This window comes from Alosa alosa, chromosome 4 (assembly GCF_017589495.1).
Source record: "Alosa alosa isolate M-15738 ecotype Scorff River chromosome 4, AALO_Geno_1.1, whole genome shotgun sequence".
Classification (NCBI taxonomy): domain Eukaryota; kingdom Metazoa; phylum Chordata; class Actinopteri; order Clupeiformes; family Clupeidae; genus Alosa; species Alosa alosa.
Window position 1 is genome coordinate 19,570,963 of NC_063192.1, and position 26,493 is coordinate 19,597,455.

At 45.6% G+C, this 26,493-nt stretch overlaps 1 protein-coding gene across 13 annotated transcripts in view; it reads left to right on the forward strand.

Annotated features, from left to right (window-relative positions):
• rap1gapa (RAP1 GTPase activating protein a) overlaps positions 1-26,493 on the forward strand; it is a 106,252-nt gene that overhangs the window by 34,655 nt on the left and 45,104 nt on the right. For 10 of the 13 annotated variants that reach the window (XR_007193298.1, XM_048240438.1, XM_048240428.1 and 7 more), the window contains exon 2: positions 6,698-6,733. Coding sequence is in view for 9 of the 13 variants with exons in the window: in XM_048240428.1 (XP_048096385.1) it covers positions 6,698-6,733 (36 nt within the window). In the remaining 4 variants the exon portion in view is untranslated. Of the gene's footprint in view, positions 1-6,697; positions 6,734-8,197; positions 9,183-24,821; positions 25,057-26,493 lie in introns of those variants that run through there. The other 3 variants (XM_048240430.1, XM_048240439.1, XM_048240441.1) reach the window with 3 other exon arrangements.

A 26,493-nucleotide genomic window follows, 5' to 3' on the forward strand; every position in this document is an offset into this window, starting at 1 on the left:
AGAGAGAGAAAGCACAGGGCCAGACAGAGTGAGAGAGAGAGAGGGAGAGAGAGAAAGCACAGGGCCAAACAGAGTGAGAGATAGAGAAAGAGAGAGTGAGAGAGGGAAAGCAGAGGGCCAGATAGACAGAGAGAAAGAGTGAGAGAGAGAAAGAAAGCACAGGGCCAGACAGAGTGAGAGAGAGAGAGAGGGAGAGAGAGGGCCAGACAGCTCCAGCAGGTGTTTAGGTTGGAGCCCTGTCTCGTTCTCGGGACAAGGCGGAGAGGGGCGGCAGAGACCCACCCCGCCCAGTCCACATTACATACGATACGGGGGATTCCAGTGCAACTGGAGATTGGGAGAGACGACGCTCCGAATTGTAGGTCATGAGATATTATGTTTTGCACTATGCTTAGTGCAGTCCTCCTCTTCCCTCCTCCGTCTCCACCTCCTCCTCCTCCTCCTCCGTCTCCACCTCCTCCTCCTCCTCCTCCTCCTCCACATTTTCTTCTTCCTCCTTGACCCAGATGAAAGAATTGCTGAACCCCTCCCAGGTCATTTCGCCCTTTCTTGCCCTGCCACCTCACGAGAGAAGAAATGAAAAGAGAGAGAAAAAAAACAACTACATCATCCTGATGTCAACATGCTAATGTGCCTCAAGGGTTCACACTTGCACTTCACACAAGACCCTCGGGGTGAGTCACTGACTGGATTTGAATGTGCTGATCTCTTCATAAACACTAGAGAATCGTATTGCTATTGTTAACTCTCCAGGATCACCGTGCCAATCATATGACTCACTGAAGGGTGTGATTTGTAATAACACACTGATCCAGTGTGAAAACGTGAAAAAGAGGCAGCGCGCTGTATTTGGGGATTTCGCACGTGTTGAATATCAAATGACACGACACGAGCTCCACAACGAGTTATTGCCATGATTTGTAATCGTTTGCATAAACAGAAAGGATGGCCCGAAGACAAATAAATTAGCGATTGTGACTTTTACACAAATAGTTGCCGCCATACAAACGTGTCTCTGTTGCATTAATGAGAAAAGTACACTGAAGTACATGAGATTCAACACATGATGAGGAATCCTCTGGAAGCCTCCTGTCCTTTTAGAGTTTGTTCTCTCTCTGGTTGCTCAATTGCACAATATGGGCTAGGCCTTGCTGTTTAGCATGGTCACATGAAAATTCAGAATCAAATGACACTCCAAATTAATTAGCTATTTATTAGTTATGTTTTATGTCTCTTGAAAGATATTAACACCATCTCCAGGAGAGGATTAGATTGTACTGATTGTCCTGTTAATTGTCACAGTAATTATGTTTCTGTCCTCCTTAAGGCATGTTGCGGTAATCTCCATATCTTGCTTCTGTCATTGTCATTGGTGGAGGCTTGTTCCAATATGTATGCAGTTTGAAGAGGCTCTCGATATGAAAGAAATACAATAAGTTGTGGCCATTGCATAAGCATCAGTGGTGCTCCATGTGGTCTCACCACGAGCATCATGATTGACCTTCTGGATCCAAATCAGTCTGGGTTCAAAAGCGGCCACTCTACCGAAACGGCTCTGCTGTCTGTAACAGAAGCCTTAAAAGAAGCCAGGGCGACCGCTCGGTCATCAGTAGTCATTCTGCTTGACTTATCGGCTGTCTTTGACACGGTTAATCACCGCATCCTTCTCTCTATACTCGCTAACATGGGAATCTCCGGTTCTGCTCTCTCCTGGTTTGAATCCTTCCTCACAGAACGCTCGTTTAACGTATCATGGCTTGGTCAGCTATCTGCACCTCACCATCTCACCACAGGGGTCCCCCAGGGCTCAGTGCTGGGCCCCCTTCTCTTTGCTATCTACACCACCTCCTTGGGACAGATTATCCGTTCGCATGGCTTCTCATACCACTGCTATGCAGACGACACACAACTCTATCTGTCCTTTCCACCTGATGACCCCTTGGTCTCAGCACGGATCTCGGATTGCCTCTCAGACATAGCTACATGGATGAAGGCACACCACCTCCAGCTGAACCTCTCAAAGACTGAACTGCTGGTCCTCCCAGCTAAACCTACCATACACCACGACATCAACATCAAATTTGACTCCCTGTCTGTTTCACCTACCAGGACTGCAAGAAATCTAGGAGTTGTTCTCGACAACCAACTAAACTTCTCAGATCATGTTGCCGTTTCGCACTCTACAACATACGGAAAATCAGGACTTACTTGACTCAATGCTACCCAACTTCTGGTTCGACTACTGCAATGCCTTCCTGACAGGTCTCCCAGCCTGCGCAGTGAAACCACTTCAGATGATCCAGAACACGGCGGCACGCCTGGTCTACAACCAACCCAAAAGGGCACATGTTACCCCGCTGCTCATCCAGCTACACTGGCTACCTATGGCTGCCCGCATTAAATTCAAGGCTCTAACGCTTGCCTACAAAGTAGTCTCCAGTTCTGCTCCCGCCTACTTGAATGCCCTCATACAGACATACGCTACCTCCAGACCGCTCGCTCCTCAGATCTAACGACGCCTAGCTCTACCACCGCACGCTCAGGCCAATCAAACTTTTCTCATCTGTTGTTCCTAATTGGTGGAACACACTGCCAGTTCCTACAAGGGCAGGGACATCCCTCTCCATTTTCAAAAAACTCCTGAAGACCCAGCTCTTTAGAGAACATCTCCTCTCATACCACCACTTACAACAAGTCTTGCTGATACTAGCACTCACCAGCCGTCTTAAACTGACACGTAACTGTTAAAAAACAGCACTCACTGATGCACTTATTCTTACTGTACTCTAATGATTTTTAAATTGTCCTAAAATTGTTGAGAATTGCCCTAAAACTTAAACTGTTTACCATGTTGTTAGTCGCTTTGGCTAAAAAGCGTCAGCCAAATGTAATGTAATGATTGTTGTTTATGGTTGTCTGATGCTGGAGAGCTCTAATGTCTGAGGCATATTATTATTATTCATAAGCCAGAAGATGGTGTCAGCCGATTAGCTGAATTTTCCCGTTGTGAGTGGCGAAGGGCAAAGGTTTCATTATGAGCTGTTTATTCCCCACTTCTCACCTCAAGAGCGTCTACATTCACAGGTTTGTTTACTGGAAATGTGTGTGTGTGTGTGTGTGTGTGTGTGTGTCTGTGTGTGTGTGTGCGTGCGCACCCTCACTTATCAGCTGAGATAATAGGCTGTCTGCTGACTGTCAGTGAACCTCAAGCCCGAGGAGCCATGACAGTGTTTCTGAGGAGTGGGAGATATACACACACATACATACAGTACATTCACTTTCCTGTTAATGGAGGTGCATTTTAGAGGTTGCAAAATTGGATAGTGTCTATGAAGTTGGGTGTGAAAGTGTGGAGGTCAGCTGTAGAGACTGGTTGGAGTACTATTGACTAGCTCTCTCATCACCTCATATCTGTATTGTGGCTCAGGTAACAGCGCTATAGCACAAGACAGGCCATTACCAATTCTGTGCATGTCCATGTCTGTGCAGTGGCATGAAGTATCAGCTCTTTCACAAACAAACTCACTCACACACACACACACACACACACACACACACACACACACACACACACACAGAGACACACACTCATATTATGACCCACTCTTGGCAAACTGCTGTGCAGTACATTGTGATTATTGCTATCCTACCAGGAGACGTCTCATTTCTAATAAAGGGGAAGTTAGTATACTGTGCATTGGGGTTGGTGTGTGGTTTTGAATTCTCTTTTCTTATCTGAGCTAAGAGACATTATGTGGTTTAGCTTCAGGTGAGGTTTCATAATCAGACTCCCAAGAGTATTTATACACTGCAGGTAGAATGTGTAGAGAGTTTTTAATTAGAAAATGATTTTTTTATTACAAGAGTTTCTGGTAGTCAGTCAGTTTGTTACCTGTGGATGATACCTGCTGTGAGCGAGAAAATCCAACCAGATTTAATCACTCTCTCCAGCTACTCTCGCTAGAAGGCCATTCCAGGTGCTAATTACAAATCGGCCCTGCGCAGTCTGTGCCTGCCGGTTCATAAAGAAAAGAGTGAATCAGGATATCCATTTGGCTCTCTCTCTATCACACACACACACACACACACACACACACCAATATGGCCTGACACCGCTTAAGTTCAACTGTTCGAAAAGGCGCCTCACACTCCTCTATTTTGAGAAGTGGAACAGGCAGAGGAGCCAGGGGGGAGGTAGTCTGGATCCAGAAAAGTGCTCCGACTAATCGTGGAAAGATGTATTCCTGGAAAGATGAGCCAGGGGGACCCACAGGTGTCCGTAGTACGCCCTCAAACGCAGCGGACTTCCAGTCAGCCCTTTCTGAGTGGACACAGACAGACATTCCTCCTTGTCATATACAGTACATGAGACACACAAGAGAGAAGCACTAACGCTGACATGGTTGAATTCATGGCCAACAGCTGGCTAGAGGGCTTATGCAGTGGCAGTGGCAGGAACTACCTCAGCTGTGACAGGAATTTGCTCAGGAATTCCACAGCACTGCTTTGGAATTATATGTACATTTATGAATCAGTATTTTTAGCCGTATTTACTTGCCACATAGATACACATATACACAGATAAGAGAATCATTGTGCTTTCCTCTTTGTGTGTCTGTGTGTGTCATCGTATTAATCTGTCTCTGTGTGTGTGTGTACAGTATGGGAAACAGACTTCACACTGACACTCTGTAATAGCTTTAAATGAGAAAAATTATGGGATGAGAATGAGTTAATGGGGATTAACCTTTATGTATCATAATTAATACAGCCATCTATACGTAGGTGGATTCAATTTCATGGCATGTTTTTCCTTACAGATGGAACTAAATTAGCACTGCCACCTAGTGGTGATTCAAAATCATTGCCTCTCTCTGTATGTATATGTGCAGTGAAGGGTGCCTGAGGTAGTGGAGACAACCCTGTTCATTAACTCTGAAATAATGAAATGGTAATCTTTGGGGCTCCGGTGTTTTGACCTGTGGCTGTTTCTCTGCCGAGCGTAACCATCCACCTCAGTGTGCCTCCTCTCTCGCAAGGCTCCTCTTTGTGATTGCATTGCCTGTAGTCTGCTGTTACCACTGCGTGTGTGTGTGTGTGCAAGCTGCTGAGTGAAGTCTAGTGTGCGCTCATATCAGGGAAAGAATCAGCCTCGCTCTCTGCTCTTCCACTAAAGGGACTGGGGTATGACAGCTGCCTCTTCATGGGGTAGTTACAGGAACATGATGCGAGTGAGTGAAGTTCAGATCCTACTATAGCCAGAGGCTGTTATAGACAATCTCTTACTACCCTATTCCTATCATCCCACTATAGCCAACAGCGACAGACATCCTCTTAATATTTCATCCGGATCATCCTGCTATAGTCAGCAACCAGCCCCCCCAAACCTATTCTATTCTAATCTATTCTTCCAACCATCCATCCATCTCCATCCATCCATCCGTCCATCCATCCATCCATCCATCCATCCATCCATCCATCTATCCATCCATCCATCCATCCATCCATCCATCCATCCATCCATCTATCCATCCATCCATCCATCCATCTATCCATCCATCCATCTAGGCTTTAATGGTCTCATCTCTCTCTCAGTCTGTCTGTAAATGGTCTCGGTATTACTGGCTGGGGCATGCTGTGAGGGAACAAATCTTCAAGGGGGATTTGCTTGGTGGCCAGAGTGGCATGCAGGATGTGGGGGCTTTTTTCCCCCAGCAGCCTCCTGGAGGCACAGGAAATGGCTTTGAGATCCTCCTTTGTAGGCTTCGGTTTTGCTGCCATGGAAACCTGTTGCTCCAAACGTCCGGCTTTCTTTTCGGGGATTAGGTGAGGCTAGGGAGAGAGAGGGCCGAAGGGTCAGGGTTGCTGCGCTGTACTGTAGGCTGAGCCAGAGAGAGGGGGAGAGGGGGATGGTGGAGGAGAAAGGTGAAAGGAAAGAGAAATGGAGGGATAGAGGGATGGATGGTGAGTGTGTGTGTGTGTGTGTGGGGGGGGGTTAGCGATTATTGAGGACGTCGCCTGTGCGTAGAGGGCGAATGGACTGAGGCCACAGTCAGCACTGTCTACATGCTTTGTAAACAAATCAACTTCACATCGAAGGTCATTTGCAGCCTTCTTGGCACAAAAGACAGAGAATGCACTCTCTCACACACACATACACACACACACACACACACACACACACACACACACACACACACACACACACACACACACACACACACACACACACACACACACTGCACAAAAGACACAAAAGAGAGTACGAGAGCCCTTCAGACAGACAGACATTTATTTACTGCAAGCAATGGGCCCCAGGAACATTTGTCTGCTGTCCTTTTTCCGTCTGTGTGTGTGTGTGTGTGTGTTTGTGTTATTGGAACTGGGGGAACGGCAGACACTGAATTGTGTTGTGCTGGTTTTCATCATCTTAATGGCTAACAGTGTTTGTGTTTGTTCCTAGTTCGTTCTGTAGAGCACTGTGGACTTTTCTACGTACTGTAGCTACAGTACATTTGAACAAATAGAAACTACCCAATAAATATCTGAAACAAATAAAATGCTGCTTTGTTCAATATACTATTTTCGGAAAGGACATGTATAACCTTTGTGGTGGCTTGTTCACTGTAAATGGCAGTACATTTTGCTGAGAAGATTGAAAAATTGATCTCTTGTTTTTTTTTGTGTGTGTTTTCAGGGTGGACAAGACCTTCTCCAAGGCCCGAAGTTTATGGTAAGATCTGTCGCCTATTACATAAATTCTACAAGATTGACATGGAAATCCATATTCAGTCAGACAATCAGTGAATCAATCAATCAAACTATTGATATTCAGAGCTGGACAGTAACGGAGTACATTTACTTGAGTACAGTACTTGAGTACAATTTTGAGGGATCTGTACTTTACTCGAGTATCATTTTTGGGGAGTACTTATGACTTTACTCAAGTACATTTGAGAGGCAAATATTGTACTCTTTACTCCACTACATTTCTATCCCTAACCGTGAGTACCCGTTACTTCTAAAATAAAAAGGAAAAAAGAAAAATCTCGGAAACCCTCAATTTGTTGTTTCCCTCTCAAACGTGATTGGATTGTGCAGGCGCCACTGATTGGGACAGTCTATCAGCAATCACCTTCAGCTTTCCGCCAAAGTCAACTCCATGGTCAGATTTAGATAAGAGATGAAACCATGGACAAAACAATGGATGAAGACGCAACAGGTCCATCCCGGGAATGTGCCAAACCGTGGCCCCACCTCGCCAGACTATTTCAATTTTCGGAACAAGTTAATGATAGTTTTCGCTTCAAGTGTTTCAATTACAAAATAGTATTGTATTTGAAATACGTATTTTATATACATGTATTAGAAATACTGCCCATCCCTGGCAACATGGTAAAAATATGAAAATTACTTGATTTTACTTTCAATTCCTTTTACATTCTCCGAGGTATTAACATTAACATTTTTCATAACTCCATGTAGGACGTTTCTGTACATAAATGTAAGCACTGTAGCAGTAGTAATGCAATATTTAGAAAATGTACTCTTTTACTCTTGATACTCAAGTACTTTTAAAACAAGTACTTCAGCACTTTTACTTAAGTAGACATCGGACTGTTGTACTTTTACTTGTACTTGAGTAAAATTTAGCAAAGGTTATCTGTACTTTTACTCAAGTAATGAAGCTGTGTACTCTGTCCGCCTCTGTTAATATTACAACATATCAATGTTGTTTAATCAATCAATCAATGTCCACATTGCATCATTCAGAAAATATTCAAATGAATCACTGTAGTACAGTGAGATGTCAGTTTTATGATGTTCATGATTTCATCATATCTACATAATCCTTTCCCTTGCATACAAACATCTATACAAATCGATGTCCTTTAACTCTGAACAGGTTAGTGGTTAGTGTTAAACTGTGATCGGTGGTGTATACTGTAGGAATGCATTAGTCGTTAGAGGCATGTGGTCTTTGCTGTTTACTGCGAGCATCTCTGTGGTCACTATCACGCTTGGCACGCTGTGAGTGAATGAGGGAGAGAGAAGTGTCCGGAACATGAGCTGTACCGCAGCCTGAGCCAGCTCCGCCGACTGCTGTCCCGTTGCCACAGTAACAGGCGCAGGCGGAGGGCTCTCCGCAGTGCTGGCAGGGCAGGGGAGAGCTGGAGCAGGCTGGAGGCTAGAGCTATCCGTCTGGCCAGAGCAGCTAGGGCTACTTGCTGCAACTCCGTACACTCACGAGCCGGGGGGCACCGGGATGAGGACGAAGAATCAGACACCCCGAAGGTCTACTGGTGTAGCTCAGACTGACAGACGAGAGAGAGAGAGAGAGCAGCAAGATTGATTTCCTTCCAGGAACGACAGGACTCGAATCTGGGTTTCCTGCTGCAGGGGCCTGTCCTGTATCGCTCTCCACGGCTACTGGAATCACAGCAAGACGACAAGGAACCGTGCAGAACCCACTGCCTCCCCAGCTGCCCAACTGGGAACAGAAATAAATGAGGACAGGAGAAGCAGAACCGAGGAGAGGAGAGGACCGGAGGGCGTAGAGTGGAGCGGGGCAGGATTGACTTGGCTTTGGCTTTCCTGCATGATTTAGCCACCAGCACCAGCTGAGTGCCAACCTCATCCTCTCTGCCGCTGGCCTTTTGGTGCCGTTGGGGATGGACGGTGCTCTGTGATTAACGGCCACTGAGCGCTGGTTTTTATAGGGCCTCTCCTCAATATTGCTTTGAGCCACTGCCACGCCGACCGTCCTGCCAAATCACAGCCTTACGAGGCACAAAAGAAATTTATGCCTCTAGACGCCAGTCAAGTGTCTGGAATCGATTTCGCTGATTTCACACCAGTTGTATTTACTGTAGAAATGCAAGAGGACTGTTAACTGTGACAGGTTGGAGAGGAGTAAAAGAATGCGATCACCTCTGATTTTGACTCTATTTAATATTGTGTCACAGTGGGGAATATGACAGTCTCACACTGATAAACGGAACCAGAGACTTAGGCCGAGGCTCAGATCATAAGCCGAATACTAGGCCTCTCTGTTGTGGCCTGCTAGCACTCTGATCAGCTGATCGACGGGAGGCTCTTGACCATCAGACGAGTTTTAAAATACCAAACACAGGCAGCATGCCTTGCTCACCATTCCGTATCGGGAGGCCGAGGAGATTTTGGTGAGTTGCCTCGTTGCTTGAACGTTCTATGAGAACGATTTGCTGGTGAGACAGCAGCTGGGGCTCACAGTAAATGATGGATCCCTGGTGCAGGATATGCTTTAAAATGATGAGGACTTTTCGGTTATGCCAGAGAGAAACCTTTTTATCACGACTTCTCTCCCCAGCCAAGTGAGCGAGATGTGGTGCAACTCGTGAAGCGGCAGGTTTCTCAGCTTTCAAACTGGCAGGTCTTTTCAGTTCTGGCTGGCAGGATGAATGTCTTCCTTTCTTCCTGCTTTTTTTGTTTGTTTGTGTGTGTGTGTGTGTGTGTGTGTGTGTGTGTGTGTGTGTGTGTGTGTGTGTGTGTGTGTGTGTGTGTGTGTGTGTGTGTGTGTGTGTCCTCGCCAATTATTTTAAGCTATGTAGGACACCATGATTACCTGGATGCATTCGGATTTCTTTACCACGTGTGCCAAGACTGTGTTTACAGTTTTTTACAATTGTTTACACACGTTTTCAAAACTCTGTGTCTATTTTTCAAAACTCCACACACAAAACCCACAATTGCTCACACAAAATGCAAAATGCCTCAAATCTCCAGCAAAATGACACACAACATTCAAAATGTCAAAAACACACCTTTAAAGCAAACATTCGCCTCACATTACAAACACTTTTGTCATAATATGACATTTTGGATACATCATGTACACACTTTTGCTCAAAACCTAAAGCTCTTCTGTCTTAGGCTTTCTATATGTATTTCCATACAAGAGTGAAAGTTACGGTATCAACAAAGAGAAGTTGAAATACACAGTAAAAATGCCAGCAATATTGAAACCAAAAATAGTGATTTTTCCCAAATAATTTGCTGTTGCGAATACAGTATTTTACAGCAAATTTTGTTTTTTTCCAAAGACAAGTGTGTGTGCATGTGTCTGTGTGTGTGTGTGTGTGTGTGTGGGTATTGTGTACAGTGCATTCATAGGCCTATAGACCCTTTCAACTGCAGAAACAAACAATTCTACAGTAAGCGTTCCTAAGGCATTTCTGGAGGCACAGAAAAATGTATTGAGCTAATGGTACTGTAACATGGGGACAAACAAAAATAGAGTAAAAAGACAAATTTTACAAACATAAAGTCAACTTTTTGTAGAACATTACTGTAAGCTAAAGTCCGATTACTGTAATTTTCAAAGTATCTGCATTGGTTCTGAATATTTCAACCGGAAATCCTCTAGGAGCAGATTGAAAGGGTCCATACCTATATATATATATAAATAGAGAGAGAGTATATCTATTCATAGACCTAAACTAAGGCAATGATTGGATGGTGTTCAGTAAAGTAAAGAGTGTTTACACATGTGAAGAGAAAGAGTGAAGCACTGGTGATTTAGTGTGGCATTTTGATGGGTTGTGTTTGAAGAACGAAATCAAGTTACTTCCTGTTAGATTTTTGTGTGTTAGGTAGAAAATTGAGTGTGGTGTTTTGCAAAATGTGTTTTAGTCAATTGAAAACTGAGTCAAACACTGAGAATTAGTGTATGGTTTTGCAGATTTGGTGTCGGGTTATGATGTTTAGAGGACATATTTAGAAAATTGTGTGACAAGCAAAGATTTAGTGTGTAAGCAGTTGAAAAAAACTGTATCTGTAAATGTAGGTGTATCTAGACCTGCCCTAGGACTCATCCAGAGTTTGGCTCTGATTCAGAGTGGAGCACTCATGGTTTGCGCGTGTGTGTATGTATATGTGTTTGAGTGTGTGTGTGAGTGCGTGTGTGTGTGAGTGTGCGTGTGTGTGCATGTGCATATGTGTGTGTGTGTGTGTGTGCATATGTATGTGTGCGTGTGCGTGCGTGTGTGATTTACATATGCATTGAGACGTGTCCTCATTAGCAAGGCTTGTGGAATGTGAAATGGTCTCAGCCTGCCCTGTGTCAGGCCTGTCTCTGAGATCTCCTGCATTTGTGCTGTATGCAAACTACAGCATGCATTAGTCCCTCCAGCTTCCTCCTTCTCCTCCTCCTCCTCCTCTTCCTCCCTCTGCACATGAGGAAGACTGGATTAGGGCTGTATACAATGTGTATACATTTATTTTAGATTTAGATTTTATGTTTATTAGTTAATCAATATTACACTTGACACTACACAGCAACAGTGTTTAGATTCAGGATTTGTATAGAGGTATTTGTCCAGCAATGACAGTAATACTTGGTCTAATGTTTGGTGCATTTGAAACTGTGCCTGTCCCAGTGTCTGCAGTGCCCACAGCGTTGTTTTGCTGCTCAGTGTTGGTACTGTACAGTGTTGAGACTGTATAGAGTCAGGCTAAAGCTGTGTTATCATATTCTGCAGTTTGATGGTGAAGAGATACTAGCTCCTACAGCTGCAAGGCGTACATTGTTTGATGAGGCTGCCACAGAGTGAGGAGGAGGAGAGGGAGGAAGAGTGGGAGTCGGAGGGCAGACTACACACAGTTGAATTCTCCTGCACTTGCCTTGCCCGTCTCAGATGAGTAATTTTCTCACAGGCCCCGTCAAACTGGGTTCAAAACTTCTGTTGCCGAAATTCGAAAAGTAAATAGCTACTTTTGTGGACCAGGTATCTCCAACATCGATGAGTTAAAATAATATGATATGAGCATAAAAGTGCTTTTGCAGTTTTGTTGCTTTCCGACACTACTTTCTGACAAGTGTGATGACGTGTGTGATTTCACTGACATCCAATGCACGTTTGGTAGTGTGTCTGGACTGAGAGGTTTACGTTTGACTTAAGACTGGGGTGTGTTTTGTGCGCTTAATGTGATATCTGTGAGAGCGGGTGAACCTCATGTTGTGTTCAGTAGCTTTGGCAGCAGACGAGATGGTCTGAGTGCCCACAGATGCCCCCAGCACAAGTGGAGTTGGCATTGGCACAGATCCCTGGGCTACTGATATGGACAGCAGGGGTGTGGACAGTGGCAGGGTCTTGTGTAAGAGGCCATCATACCTCCATCCACCCACCATGCAAGCACACATACTCACACACACACACACACACACACACCCTACTTTCCATATGGATTACTGTGCCAGTCTGTTGTTGTGTAACTATTCCCTAACCCCCCATGCCCCCCATCCCCTCTCAGTTAGATGTGTCCTTACCCGAGCCAAAGCCCAGAGCGTCTCAGACTAATGCCAGCCTGCATCTAATGCCGGAACCACTTAAAGCAGACAGAACACACACACACACACACACACACACACACACACACACACACACACACACACACACACACACACACACACACACACACACACACACACACACACACACACACACACACACACACACACACACACACACACACACACACACACACACACACACACACACACACACACACACACACACACACACACACAAACACTACTTTACTGCAAGACATTAGAGGAGATGATGCAGCTGTGCTGATGGTGCTGGTAGGGTTCAGTTGTGTGTCAGCGTTCACTCCTGCCCCCCCATGGTGCTGTACTGAACTGAGGTGAACTGCTATGACTTCAGCAGTGCTGCCTGCCATTATCTGTCAGATAAATATGGCTGTTGTGTGGAGGCGCAGTGTTTGAAAGTAATCAAGCCTTAACTGTTGCTCGCTACTTTTCTCTCTCTCCCAAGCCCAGACATCAAAGGCTTTTTCCCTTTCCTTTGCTGTGAATCAGCCAAAAAAAACCCTGCGAACACAGGGCAGGGGCTTTGATAGTGAGTCCGTAGCTATTTTAAAATGCATTCAAGGAGAAAACTAGGTCTGTCATCCGGCAACTTGAGCTGAGTGATGAGGAACTGCAGATGCGGGAGTTTTAGAGCTGAAAGGGCGGGTGGGTGGGGGGACAACCCCCCTCACCCCCCTTCCTCAATACCATGACCATGGCGAAGAAAGAAAGAGAAAGATGGAGGAAGAGAGAGAGAGACGTCTGCTTATAGCCCTGAGGAAAGAGAAGGGCTTTAGATCACTAGCATGCTAATTTGCGCTGAGGTCAGCCAGTAGCAAGAGGAATAGGGAAAAAATGGGAGATTTGAGAAAAAGGGGAGAATGGCAGGTTTTGCACATTGCAGTGTTTTTGTGTTTTCAATTCCTGTAATCCTGTCATTGAGCACCATACAGTATATAGAGAGATCTCCTGCATTTGTGGTATATGCAAACTACAGCATGCATTAGCCCCCTCTCTCTCTCTCTCTCTCTCTCTCTCTCTCTCTCTCTCTCTATATATATATATATATATATATATATATATATATACTGTATATGTGCACCAACCTGGTTGTATTATACAACTATTTCATCATGGTGCTTAAAGGATGCTCTGCTTGGTGGTAGAAGCTATGACTCCCGTATTTCTGTGGAGATCAAGAGGCAGCACAGGTTAAAGATGCAATTTGGTCGGCAGTCGTTTGCTAGTTGAACCGAATTATGTGTCTTCTGTCTTAAACCAGCAGGCTTCATATTTTGAAATCCATCTGAGGAAGAAAACAATCCATTGCTCTTTCTGCAGCGACAAAACAGCCTATCAAATCGGGCATCCCTGCCTGCTTATTACTTTGCATCACATAATGAAGGATTGGCCTCCTACCAAGTATGGAGATAACCACATGAATGCATAAATGCATGTTTCATTTGCTGCAGTGATTGCAATAATGACGCAGCACAAAGTCAAAACAGCAACTGACATCATTACAGTAAAGGCCATTTGCAGGCCAGTGAAACTTTTCAACTGCCACATACAGGTAAAAAGAACAACAGTATGAAGACATCTGTTTCAGCCATTAGATGTGAAGTCTCTCCCTGTGTAGTGAGTCTGCTCTTTTAACTGCTCATCTGATGTCTCTGTTGACCAGGATGAGATGCATGGAGACCGGTCCAAATGGACCAAAGTGGACCTTTAATTGAGAAGATGTTGCCATAGATGGCCAGTTTGTGCTTTGCTGGAGTCTGACCAAATGGTCTAAATATGGCGATGCTCTTGGCCGCCATCTGGCTGATACTCTGGTCCCTATAATGACCCTTGTTACAGTGCTTCCATCAAGCTGCGGCCCCAGTTTTGTGAGAGGCTTATTTTAGCTCGGCCTGTTGCTGTATGTTGCCTACGCATGCAAACTAAAAAGGGTGTTGCTGCTGTATCTGGACACTTTTAAGGGTGCTTCAGTTGGTTCTCATATGAGTGACAACAAAGATTCTTTCAAAATTATTTTTATTGGTTTTCAATTAACACAGACAAAGTACAACCTGATTATGTAAGGGATAATGTATTGCTCCGCTGCGCGTCGGGGTTCTGTTCTCCCTGTCGGGACTTATTTTCTGATAATTACCGGCGGACAATACATTATCCCGCTTATTACACGGCTACTTGCCAAAACGAGAAAAGAAACCTAACACAATGAATCTTTAAAAATGATTTTGCTACCGTTTAAATTGTCTTCCGCTGACAAAATAAATAGTTAAGCCACACAGATAGAACTTGACAGTTTCAGGTGTTGCGTGTAGCGTCTTACTAGCTTACTTTCCCTTTCAATGAAATTCCATTGCAATACTTTATTTTGCCAATGTGTCATCAGAGGCAAAGAGCTGATTACAGCGAATTAGGGTACGAATTCTTGGGTACTGTCATTTGTACGTATTTGAGGGATATGAAAGACCTGCGTTAATCAACCCGTTGCCATGGACAGCGGTGATTATATACTTTGCCGGTGATTTATATAGATTTAACATAGGCCCGAACATTAAGAAGGCTCATTCATGTGAATGGAACTTTCTGCAGCACTCTGAAGAGCCCCACCACCCATCCCCCCCACTCTCCCACTTTTCCTTCATTCAACCCGTACATTTACACCTCATCCAATCTTGTCATTTGAACATAGACTTTACATACAGGGTAGGTATGTTTTCATCTAGTGAGAACAGAAAAAATGAACTTGCCAAACCTTGGGTAAACCTGAACTGAAGGAAGGGAGGCAGTGTGGTTTGATGTGGCTGTTTGGACATCTGGAATCACCTGCAGCTGGTCTGTCAGGGCCCGGTCATCTCTCATCTCTCATTTGTGCACTCAGCAGTTACATGTAGCTGCTCCTCTTTGCTCTCCCATCCCTTCTCCTCTCCTCTCCCCTCCTCCCCTCTCCTCTTCTCTCTTCTCTTTCCTTCTCCTCTCCTCTCCTTACCCCATCTCTCCTTTCTTCTCTTCCCCTCTCCTCTCTTCTCTTCTCCTCTCCCCTCCTTTCTTCCCTTCTCCTCTCCCCTCCACTCCTTTCTTCTCTTCCCCTCTCCTCTCTTCTCTTCTCCTCTCCCCTCCTCTCTTCTCTTCTCCTCTCCCCTCCTCTCTTCCCTTCTCCTCTCCCCTCCACTCCTTTCTTCTCTTCTCCTCTCCTCTTTTCTCATCTCTTCTCCTCTCCCCTCCACTCCTCTCTTCTCTTCTCCTCTCCTCTTTTCTCATCTCTTCTCTTCTCCTCTCCTCCTCTGCCCTCCTCTTGTGCCTACGGCTGTCTGCGCTCCACCGGGGTGTGATGTGACTAAAGCTGGCTGCTAAAGAGTGAGGGAGAGAATAGAGAGAGAGATAGACAGAGTGTGAAAAAGATGAAAAAAAAATAGAAAGTGAGGAGGGAATAAAGAGAGAGATTGAGAGAGTGTGTGTGTGAGAGAGAGAGGGCACATGGGGCCTGTGCCAGTGCCCGTTTGTGTGCCCATGTGTTTGCCAGGGCTCCAGTGTTTGTGTGCGTCAAGAAGGGAGTGCTACGTCAGGACAGAGGGATGAGCTTGGGAGAAAGAGAGAGACACAGAGACGGAGGGAGGGAGGTGAAGGAGGAAGGGAAGAAGGGAAGAGGAGAACCTGTCATCCTTAATCAGCCCAGACAGTCTGCGTGCCTGCTTGTAAGCTCCTGTGAGAATGTGTGTGTGTGTGTCAGTGTCTTTCATGACACTGTCTGCCTAAATATAGCAGCGTGTGTGTGTGTGTGTGTGTGTGTGTGACGCTCTCAGCCCTTTGAGTTGCTGCCGGGGCCCCGCCCCTGTCTGTGCCAAACGAACTCATCAAACTCATCAGCAGCCCCAGCACAACATCGCCACGCGGCGCTCCACACAGCAGCCGCAGCCGCCAGCCAGCCAGCCGCCATATTCAGCAGCAGGTGGGAATTTTCACTCCGCGTACAGTCAAATCAACCATTTTGTTTTGCCGCCCGCCACGTGCTACTGAGACGAAATGCGCTTTGTCATCGGCACTCGACGAGGAGGAAAGCATGGGGTTGTTCTCATTAGGTGGGTACAACAACATCACAAACAAACCCAAATAGAGAGGGAGAGACAGAGAGAGAGAGAGAGAGAGAGAGAGAGAGAGATAGGGAAAGAGACTCTTTCCTTTATACCTTTCTACTCCCATATCCCTTAGGAGCTTTAGAAGGAGCCTTTTTAGGGGGATTACTTGGCCTGTTGTAATCCATTTCCATGCCCCCTTGACAGGGCTTGGACATCTGCTCCTCTGGCTGTTATCTAATAGACTGACAGGATGCTCTGGACACAGAGGCCAAGAGGGGAGAGGAGTGCAGGGGAGTGTCCAGTGTGACAGGCTTGATAAATTGATCAGGGTTTCTTCTCTCAAAAGCTTAATTGTGCTATGCCCATCCTTAAATGATTAAAAGAGGGACTATCACTTTGAATACTCTCTCTCTCTCTTTCTCTCTCTTCCTCTCTCCTTCACTCTCTATCTCCCTTCATTCCGATGTTGGAAAACAACAATGCTTTTTGGGGAAATGTAACCCTTGTTGATGCTGTTTTCCCTTACTGTAAGTATAAGTAAATACTCTTTTGATCCCGTGAGGGAAATTTGGTTTCTGCATTCATCCCAATCCGTCAATTAGTGAAATACACTCAGCACACAGTGAACACACAGTGAGGTGAAGCACACACTAATCCCGGTGCAGTGAGCTCCCTGCAATAACAGCGGCACTCGGGGAGCACCCTGTATGTGCCTTGCTCAAGGGCACTTCAGCCGTGCCTACTGGTCGGGGTTTGAACCGGCAACCCTCCGGTTACAAGTCCGAAGCGCTAACTAGTAGGCCACAGCTGCCCCCCTGACTTTCCCTTCAAATCCTTGAAACTGATCCCACTGTAGTCTTTCCCCCGTAACAAATGAGAAACATTGATTTCCCATAGTGATTGTTCCAAGTAAATAACTGGCCGTAGTGGGATAATTAATCAGTCTTGTTAATATACAAGGATCAGAGCAGATGTTCTTTTATTTAAAGAGCCTGCCAGTTTATTTTCTATGCACAGAGTAGAGCTGTTAGCAGCTGTTAGTATTGGCAACGCTGCCATCGGTCTCCGTAGAGATGATGGGTATGAGTCTCAGCACAATTCTCAGGATCACCAAAATATGCACAAAAATATGTGATCTCATAATGAAGTTGGCTTCTTTTGTTGTGCAGAGAAGCGTGTTGTTTTATTAAAATAGGAAGATAGGTTATCAGCAGGGTGCGATTTGTGTAAAAACCAGAGGGGGGGATGATTTTGAAAAAGTCTTGTTCATCCTCCGCAAACTACAGGTGTTTCGGTAGAGAGCCATTGAATAAGCGATGCCAAGCAATTTCTGTAACACTTTTTGTGACATTCAGCAAATATCTCCTCATTTAATGTAAGTTCCTTCGGACAATAGGCCTACGTTCTACTCGACGTGCAGTTGTCCTCCATCTCAGTTGCATCAGTTTTCTAATTTTGAAGGTTCTAAAACATTATTATGCTTCACTGAATCCTTCTAGTTTTCTTTCATTTGTCCAGTTAACTTTTCCATTGAACCTAGCCATTTATGATGGATTACACACTTGACATTCTGAAATGTCCTGCGATCAAGGCCAAATTAAGTTATCCACGCAGCCACTGTGTCAGCAGCATCAGTGCTGGCGGTGGCCCGTCGTTTCTGATGTCAGAGTATTATGTAGGCTAGCTTACTAGACTGTTCTCCGTTGCAGCTCTTTACTTATATGAAGTATCATTAATCAATATGAGTCGCAGAGGGGGATAAATGTTGTCCCCCCCGACGATAAAAATAATTTAGCAGAGGTAGGGATAGGAAAACCAGAGGGGGGGAAATCCTCACCATACCCCCCTACAAATCGCACCCTGGTTATCAGTGTTTTTTTATAGGAGGATACCTTACAGTGTACCCAGGAGGGCTATGGCATTATTTCCAAAGGCCTTTCCTGCTGGGTCTTGATCAGGCCTGCTAGTTTTTATGCAGATGGAGACAAGTTTTTTTGATTACCTTTGGAGCGTACAGAACATGATGCATCCTGGGATTGATGGGCATCATCTATCGTCTCTTGCCTGTGGGGGTAAATATGTTGAGCTCTGGCCTTACATATGGAGGAGGAGGAAGAGGTGGAGGTAGAGGAGGAAGAGGTGGAGGCGACTGGACTGTGAAATGACTTGGATTCACGCTGGGATTGGAGTGGACGGACATGCAGCTTGTAGCAAATGAACTCACGCTGGGCTCGTCTCCGAGTGTCTGGGGGCATTTTGGGGAATCAGGATGCATCAAAAGAACACTTTACATGGACCTTATACAGCTTAGGGGGAGGAGACTGGCAATATGGACTCTGTGATACACACACACACACACACACACACACACACACACACACACACACACACACAGCACATGCACACGCACACACACACACACACACACACACACACACACACACACACACACACACATTACAGAAAGCAATAAATCCAAGGCAAATCAACAGCGGTGAAGCCTGGGGCAGCATTTCCAAATGACACGGCACATCGCTCTTGCCTGCTCATTTGGGTCTCCACCATCACCAAGCCAGCAGGTCGCCATGCATCAGGAGCATGTGCCGAAGCGCATCTTGAGGATTAGATCCGAACTTCGGGGGTTATTTATTATTCAACTAACGCCACCTAGCACACGCAAGACGAGGCGCTCATTGACAGATGACCACAGACAGCATGTGTGTGTGTGAGCGAGGTGATGAGGGCGGTGGTGGTGGTGGTCGCCATGGTGGTGTCGGTAACCTAGTTGTGGCTGATGGTCAATTGACAGCAGCATATATCTGTGGAGGAACGTGTTTTGGTGGACCATCGTCTGCTGAGAGAATGAATTTCAATTTCAACTGACCATCTGTAAAGCCTCTGTGGACACTCTAGCCAAGATAAGATGTTTACTGCTTGACTCAAATGTAGGACTTTACGTATCAGTTCTTTACATGATAATCCGTATAGGTGTTTTTTTGTTGTTTTTGTTTTGCTATTCTCTCAAAGTCAAATTGTCTCAGTTTTTTGGTTCGCTAAATCAAAAGCATTTTTTTTATCTGTGCATTCCACACACTTGAAGTGTCTACACCTTTATGTACATTTAAACGTTCATACATGATCATAGAGACTGTATGCAAGATAAAGCTTTGTTATTTGCAAACTCATAGACAATGTATTCCATTTGCCTTCAGACTGGGTGGAATCTTAGCTGATATGTTTGCAAGCTTACGTCAGGCTCTAATTCAATCAAGTGTCTCCTTTGGGTACTAAACATAGCAGAGGGTGTCTGTTTCTGACCTGGAAAAAGTGACAGAAGGAGGCAGTGTTTTTCTTTCACTGTACTCACATGGGCTTGCGTCATATTTGGATTCGTATGTTTGATTACTTTTATAACCCGTAACATTTGCAGTGTTTTGGACCAAGAGACCATCAGGAAACAATGTTTACTGTAATGTGTTTTAACTTCTAAATGGTAAAATAAAGAAAATAAAAAGATAGAAAATGATAAAACATCAATAACAGCATCCCTGCTTGTGGGGACATATTGCTTAAGGAGGAGTGGGGTATTCAGCCTCTGCACTGCAGCTCAACAAAATGGAAATCAATTAGAAGTCATTAAAGAGCCGTAATGTGTGTGTGACATTGTGTTTGTGTGTGTGTGTGAGTGTGTGTGCGTGTGTGTCTGTGTTTCTGTGTGTCTATGTCTGTGTGTGTGTGTCTGTGTGTGTGTGTGTGTGTGTGTGTGTGTGTGTGTGTGAGTGTGTGTGTGCGTGTGTGTCTCTGTTTCTGTGTGTCTGTGTGTGTGTGTGTGTGTGTGTGTGTGTGTGTGTGTGTGTGTGTGTGAGTGTGTGTCTGTGTCTGTGTGTGTGTGTGTGTGTGTGTGTGTGTGTGTGTGTGTGTGTGTGTGTGTGTGTGTCTGTGTGTGTGTGTGTGTATGGAGCACCTGTGGGCCCGACAGGTGGAGCCCTAATCAGATTGACACTCAGCCCATCCACAGTGGGATGGAGGTGGGGTGTGTGTGTGTGTGGGGGGGTTTCTCTCCTCCCCACGCACCAGGCTCAGAGCCCAGGGGGTCAGTGTCAGGTCGCGCCCTGTCACCAGGGGGCCTGTGTCTGATAGATCAGGGTCCTGACAGACTGCTAGGCTGTCATCGCCCCCGTGCAAGTCACCCCACCTCACATCACCTCATATCGGAGCACCATGTGTGTGTGTGTGTGTGTGTGTGTGTGGAGAAAGGACAAAATATGGACGACAACACAGCACAAGACCTTGTGAAACACATTCACCTTATTGTGCTGATTTTTTTTTTGCGTCATTTGGATTATGGAACATACAGGACACACGGACACACACACACACACACACACACACACACACACACACTACGAAGTATTAGACTAAGTATTAGAACCTCGCCACAACGTAAAGCCGTAACAGAATACAATGTTTGTTTGTGTTTTGTCATGCTTTTATAACCTGCTGCATAATGCAGGTCTGCTGTGTTTATTTGTTGGTGTTGTTTGTGTTTGGCTTTCTCTCTCTCTCTATCCCTCTCCCTCTATCTCTCTCTCTCTCCCTCTATCTCTCTCCTCCCTGCTGGCAGTTCTGAGCTGGTTGTGTAAACGTTTAGGACGTGACTCAATCTATTTCTCAGAAGGCCCTGCCGTCGCCACTAATCTGACTAATACCCTGTTTGGTGATGCTACGCTGCCACCACCACATCACTCTGTGTGTGTGTGTGTGTATGTGTGTGTGTGTGTGTGTGTGTGTGTGTGTGTGAGAGTGTGTGTCACCATCGCCGCCACGTATTTACGATGCGACACGAGGAGCGAGTTACGAGGAGTGGTGGGGGCGAGAAGAGAGAAGCGCAAAGCCCCTCGGAACAAGCAGGGAGGTCAGATTAGTAAACGCTGGATTCTAAATACGAGAGGAAGTGGCTTTGGCAGGGCCTGTTCCCATCACAACAGTGGTTATATCAGGACTGGGTGACATCCGAGTGGGTAGGGATCTGATCCCAGTGGGTAGGGGGGATGTTTGGGACAAATGAGGGGACAGGTGGACGGCACGGCATTTAGTGTGATTGGGAAATGGGGGTGCAGGTGCTGGGGGCATGGAGGAGAATGCCCACTGTCTGTCAATGTTTAAACCCCAACCGTATCCACCCCCAAGTCACCTATTAAACTGCAGCTGTCATATTTGTATTCATATATTCTAAGCCAGTCAGTGTTGCATTTAGAATGAATTAACGTGTATTACTCTAAAGTAAGAATTCTACTGAAGCAGTCTGGATTCATACTTTGCTGTGCAGTGGATAGAAAAAGCTACCTGGAAGATCACTGAAGTTATTGTTGTGTGTGATAAAGTGAAACAGCAAAACAGCCAGAGGCCTCTGGGGTTTGATTCAGCATGAAAAGTAGCTCTATGTACAGAGTCAGAGTTTAGGCGCTCCCAGACGGCAGCGCCTGGGGGAGAGGAATTGGTTGGCTTGTTCTTTTATTTGAAAGAAAAAGGTAAGCCCTACCTCTGTGCTGGGTGTTGGCCGTTTTTAGCTGTTAGTGTTTGTTCTTCATTTTGTTTGTCAGGTTGAGGTGTGTGTGTGTGTGTGTGTGTATGTGTGTGTATGTGTGTGTGTGTGTGTTGAGTGTGTGTTGAGTGTGTCGTGTGTAGGTCTTGGTGATCTCCATGACTCAGGATTGCTTTGTGTGTGAGAGCTGCCCTGCCACAAAAAAATCCGACTGAGTAACTCAACCCCAGTATGATGCTGGTAACAGTATGACACCATCACATTGTGTGTGTGTGTGTGTGTGTGTATGTGTGTACTGTGTGTGGGTGTGTGTGGGTGTGTGTGTGTGTGTGTGTGTGTGTGTGTGTGTGTGTGTGTGTGTGTGTGTGACACCATTACATTATCCTCTGGCCTGTGTGTGAGCAAAGTTCTGTTCATATCCTCTGCCTCATGCAGTAAGTTGATTCTACAGGAGAGACTCTTTTAATAGCACTGAACATGAACTCTCTCAACAGGACTCCCTTTCCAATTTTCTGTCTCACTGGTCATCAACCACAGCACCACATAATGTAGTGTCTCACTGGGCTTGACCATCAGCAGCAAAAAGCCCAGGTCACCCAAGAGGGACATTAGTCCACGTGTCAGGCTGGGTCTCCAGAGCTTGGCATTGTATTGACTTGTTTGGTGATCAGAGCTGCAGTGGCCATTACTGTAATGGACTGGGTGGCTCTAGTGGATGAGCGTAGTAAAGTGCTCTTACTGTATGTGTACTGCTCTCTGTGTGTACTCTCTGTGTGTACTCTCTGAGTGTACTACTCATTGTATGTACTGTCCTCTCTGTGTGTTTTCTCTGAATGGTTATGAACAAGTTATTCACTGTTTACTCTTTGCTCTCATGCGTTGTAATTTTGTCATTTGCATTACTGGCTGCTACGTCTCCTTTCAGCTCTCTGTTGAAGGCAAGTCTCGACAGTGGCAGTCCCTGCGGGGACAATGCAATATCCCTCTCATCTGGTGGCTGTAAAAATGGGCAGGTCCTAACCCTACTTGTGTTGTGTTGTGCAGAATGAGTGTTATCAAACTGGACAGAATTCATGACGGCTCCTGCAGATAGTGTGAAAGTCGGTTCTAAAACAGCCTGACAGATGTTTTCCAAAAGAAACAAAGCATATCTCCAAGCACCAGGGATTGGACAGAGACTAAATCAAATCAGCATTTTGCGGCAGGCTCAGGGGTACAAAGGGGTCATTAACTGACCATTTGCAAGCAGTTTTACAAATCCCACCCTATTGTATGTGCAATTCTACCCTCTGGTTTGGATAAATGACTTAGAAAATTAGATTAATTATGCAAATGTTGAATTCATTAACACAACCATTTGGGGGAAAAGAATAGTTGTTGGATGTATACATTTTGGAATAGATTTTGGATCTGATAGACATGTGTGTTAATGTGCTGGTGGCTGGTTTATATCATATTACCTTTCATCCTTTGTTGTATGTATTCTATAGATTACGTAAGAAAACAACAGCCTGTCATTGATGTAGTATTTTTCTGAATGGAGGTTGTGTACTGTGTGTGTTTGTGTGTGTGTGTGTGTATGTGTGTGTGTGGAGAAGGGCTTTATGTGCCCAGAGAGGATTAGACCATGTGATTACTACAATACATGACTGTGGTTGAAGTGAAGTGAAAAGATTGCCATGTTAATCCTGTGTGATTTCATAAAACAGCGGACTTCCTCTAACCCATACAAACACACACACACACACACACACACACACACACACACACACTCACATTGACACACATACACATTTATGATGGGCTTTTAGATGCAAATGTGTGGCTTCTCTAAAGGAAGACACATTCATCAGATGTTTCCTGTAGTAGGCTGTGCTGCGGCACCACAGTAATACGCTGTGCATCCAAAAGGATTGACTGTGTGAGGCAGACAGATTTGTCTGACAGCTGAATTCCTCTCAGCTGGGAGTGTTTTGTGTGCTTGTGTTGTGTTTGGCGGCCGGTAAAAATCCCCCACCATTTTTTGATTCCACCACTGACTCATTCACCTCCATGTGTGAGTGTGAGTGAGCCGCCAACCAACTGAAACGTTCTGTGATTATTTATATATTTGTGTGTGTGTTCGTGTGTGTAGTTGATAGAGTTGGAATACAGGTAATTCGCAGAGCAGTTCCACTGCCTTTACCCTCAGGGTGTCAAATTGACTTGCTCCTAGTACCCTTTTTTTTTTTTTTTTTTTTTTTGCGACATCCTGGTTTTCGTGAGATGTATTCGGTTCGGGTTTTAGAGTTTAGCGATTGGGGGAAGAGGGGCATGTTCATGTGCGGGCGGGTCCGCTTGCAGAGTCTGTTTTCCAGGGGAATAAACTGTAATTAAAGGGAGCATAATGGAAGGCAGGAAAAAAAGCCATCATCATCATCATCATCATCATCATCACACAACCCTGTGGACAGGCAGACTTCAATGTGTGGGGAGGGGGAAGGGCAGAAAGGGGAAGAGAGAGAGAAAGAGAGAGAGAGGGAGGGAGTGAAAGTGAGTGAGTGAAAGGGAGGAGAGAGAAAGAAAGATCTGTGGAGAGAGTGCAAGTCAGCTGAGTGTGTGAAAAAGAGAGAGAGAGAGTGAGAGCAAGCGAGAGAGAGAAAGCCCCATAAAAGAATGTATATCAAGCTGGACCTGTTTAAATGAGTACAGTATGTATGTGTGAGAGATTATAAGAGTATGTTTGAGAGCTAGAGATCGAAAGGGAGAGAGAGAAACAACAGCATGAGGGCGAGCAAGACGGAGGGAGTGTGAGAGAAACAGAGAGGGGGACGGAGGGAGAGGCAAGGGAGGAGGAGAGAGAGGGAGAGGGAGGAGAGAGCTTCAGTAGCATCTGTCTGCGCGAGGAGGATCAGTGCAGCCTGCAGGTGTGTGACAGAGGAGCGACTGGGAGAGGAGCGCCACTCACGGAACGATAGAAAGAGAGAGAGAGACAGAGAGCGAGAGAGAGAAAGAGAGCGAGGGAGTAAGAAGGCGGAGGTGAAGAGAATCAGAAGCTGAGGCTGAGCCTGTAGTCCATCTGCTGATGCTGAGTGAGTAACTTTACCATACACATTTCTCTATCACTCACTCTCTCTTTCTCTCTCTCTGTCTATCTTTCTCTTTCTCTCTCTCTATCTCTCTCTCTCTCTGCTCCTCTCTTCCTCTTCTCTCACGCCAGCCACTCTGCTTGATTGAATTTTTGCGATGCACAGATTGAGCGCAATATGCTGAGTATTGTGATTTTGTGTGTGTACGTGTTTATCTGGATCTCTCTATTACTCTGTGTGTGTGTGTGTGTGTGTGTGTGTGTGTGTGTGTGTGTGTGTGTGTGTGTGTGTGTGTGTGTGTGTGTGTGTGTGTGTGTGTATGGTTGTGCAAGTGTAATTATGTGTGTATGTGTATCAGTGTGTGTGAGGAGCATGTGTTTAGCTGATTGCATGTGTATATATGTGTGTGTGCGTGTGTGTGTATGGGCATACGTGTGTGTTTGTGTGTGCCTGTGTAATTGTGTGTCTGTGTGTGTTAGGGGCATGTATTTGGCTCAGTTTAGCTGTGTACACTGTTTCCCGGGGGCTCGGCAGAGCAGGCAGAGGCTAGCAGGTGTCCAGCTTAAATCATGTGTGGTGGTGCCTTATCTGTTTTGGTAACGATGAGCAGCTTGCTGCAAAGCCCTGTGCTGTGAACGCTGTCTGTCTATCTTATTTATGTTATGATCCAAGTATGACTATCAGTGGATTCAGTCAGCTCTGCGCTGGATCAGCTCGGTGCCCAGAGTGAGTTTGTGTGTGCAAACACACACACATACACACACACACACACCCACACACACACACACACGTGTAGACATTCAGATACTGTACATAGACTGACTCTTGTGTAGACTTTGATACAGATTGATTGTCTTTCTCTCTCTCTCTCAACACACACAAACACACACATATACATCACTGATTCACTCATATGCAGACACATTTTCTGTACTTAAATGAACATGTACACAGTCATGTCTGAACAGGTGTGCACCTGTAAACAAATACATGAATGAACACACACTCAAACACGTTCACACTCAAACGCTCACACACATACACACACACACACACCATTCAAATGAGAACCCAGGCAGCCTGGCAAGGCAAGGCAAGGGTAGTGGGGGTGGGGGCAGACTGAGCGTGCTATCTCTTTTTTTGGTAGTTGCTGAACGAGTGGAGTGCAAACTGACCGTCTGTTCAGCCCCCAACTTAACGCTGTGCTTCACTGACCCCTGCCAGTCGTTCCTCTCTGTCTCTCTCTCTCACACACACACACACACACACACACACACACACACACACACACACACACACACACACACACACACACACACACACTCCTGCAGCCAGAGTGAGTGATTGAGGAGTGGACAGTGAGAGGGACAGAGGGGGGAGTGATCCTGCTTGTGTGCTCCCGAACGATGGAGTTCTCGTCAGGGCTGCAGGTCAGCAGGC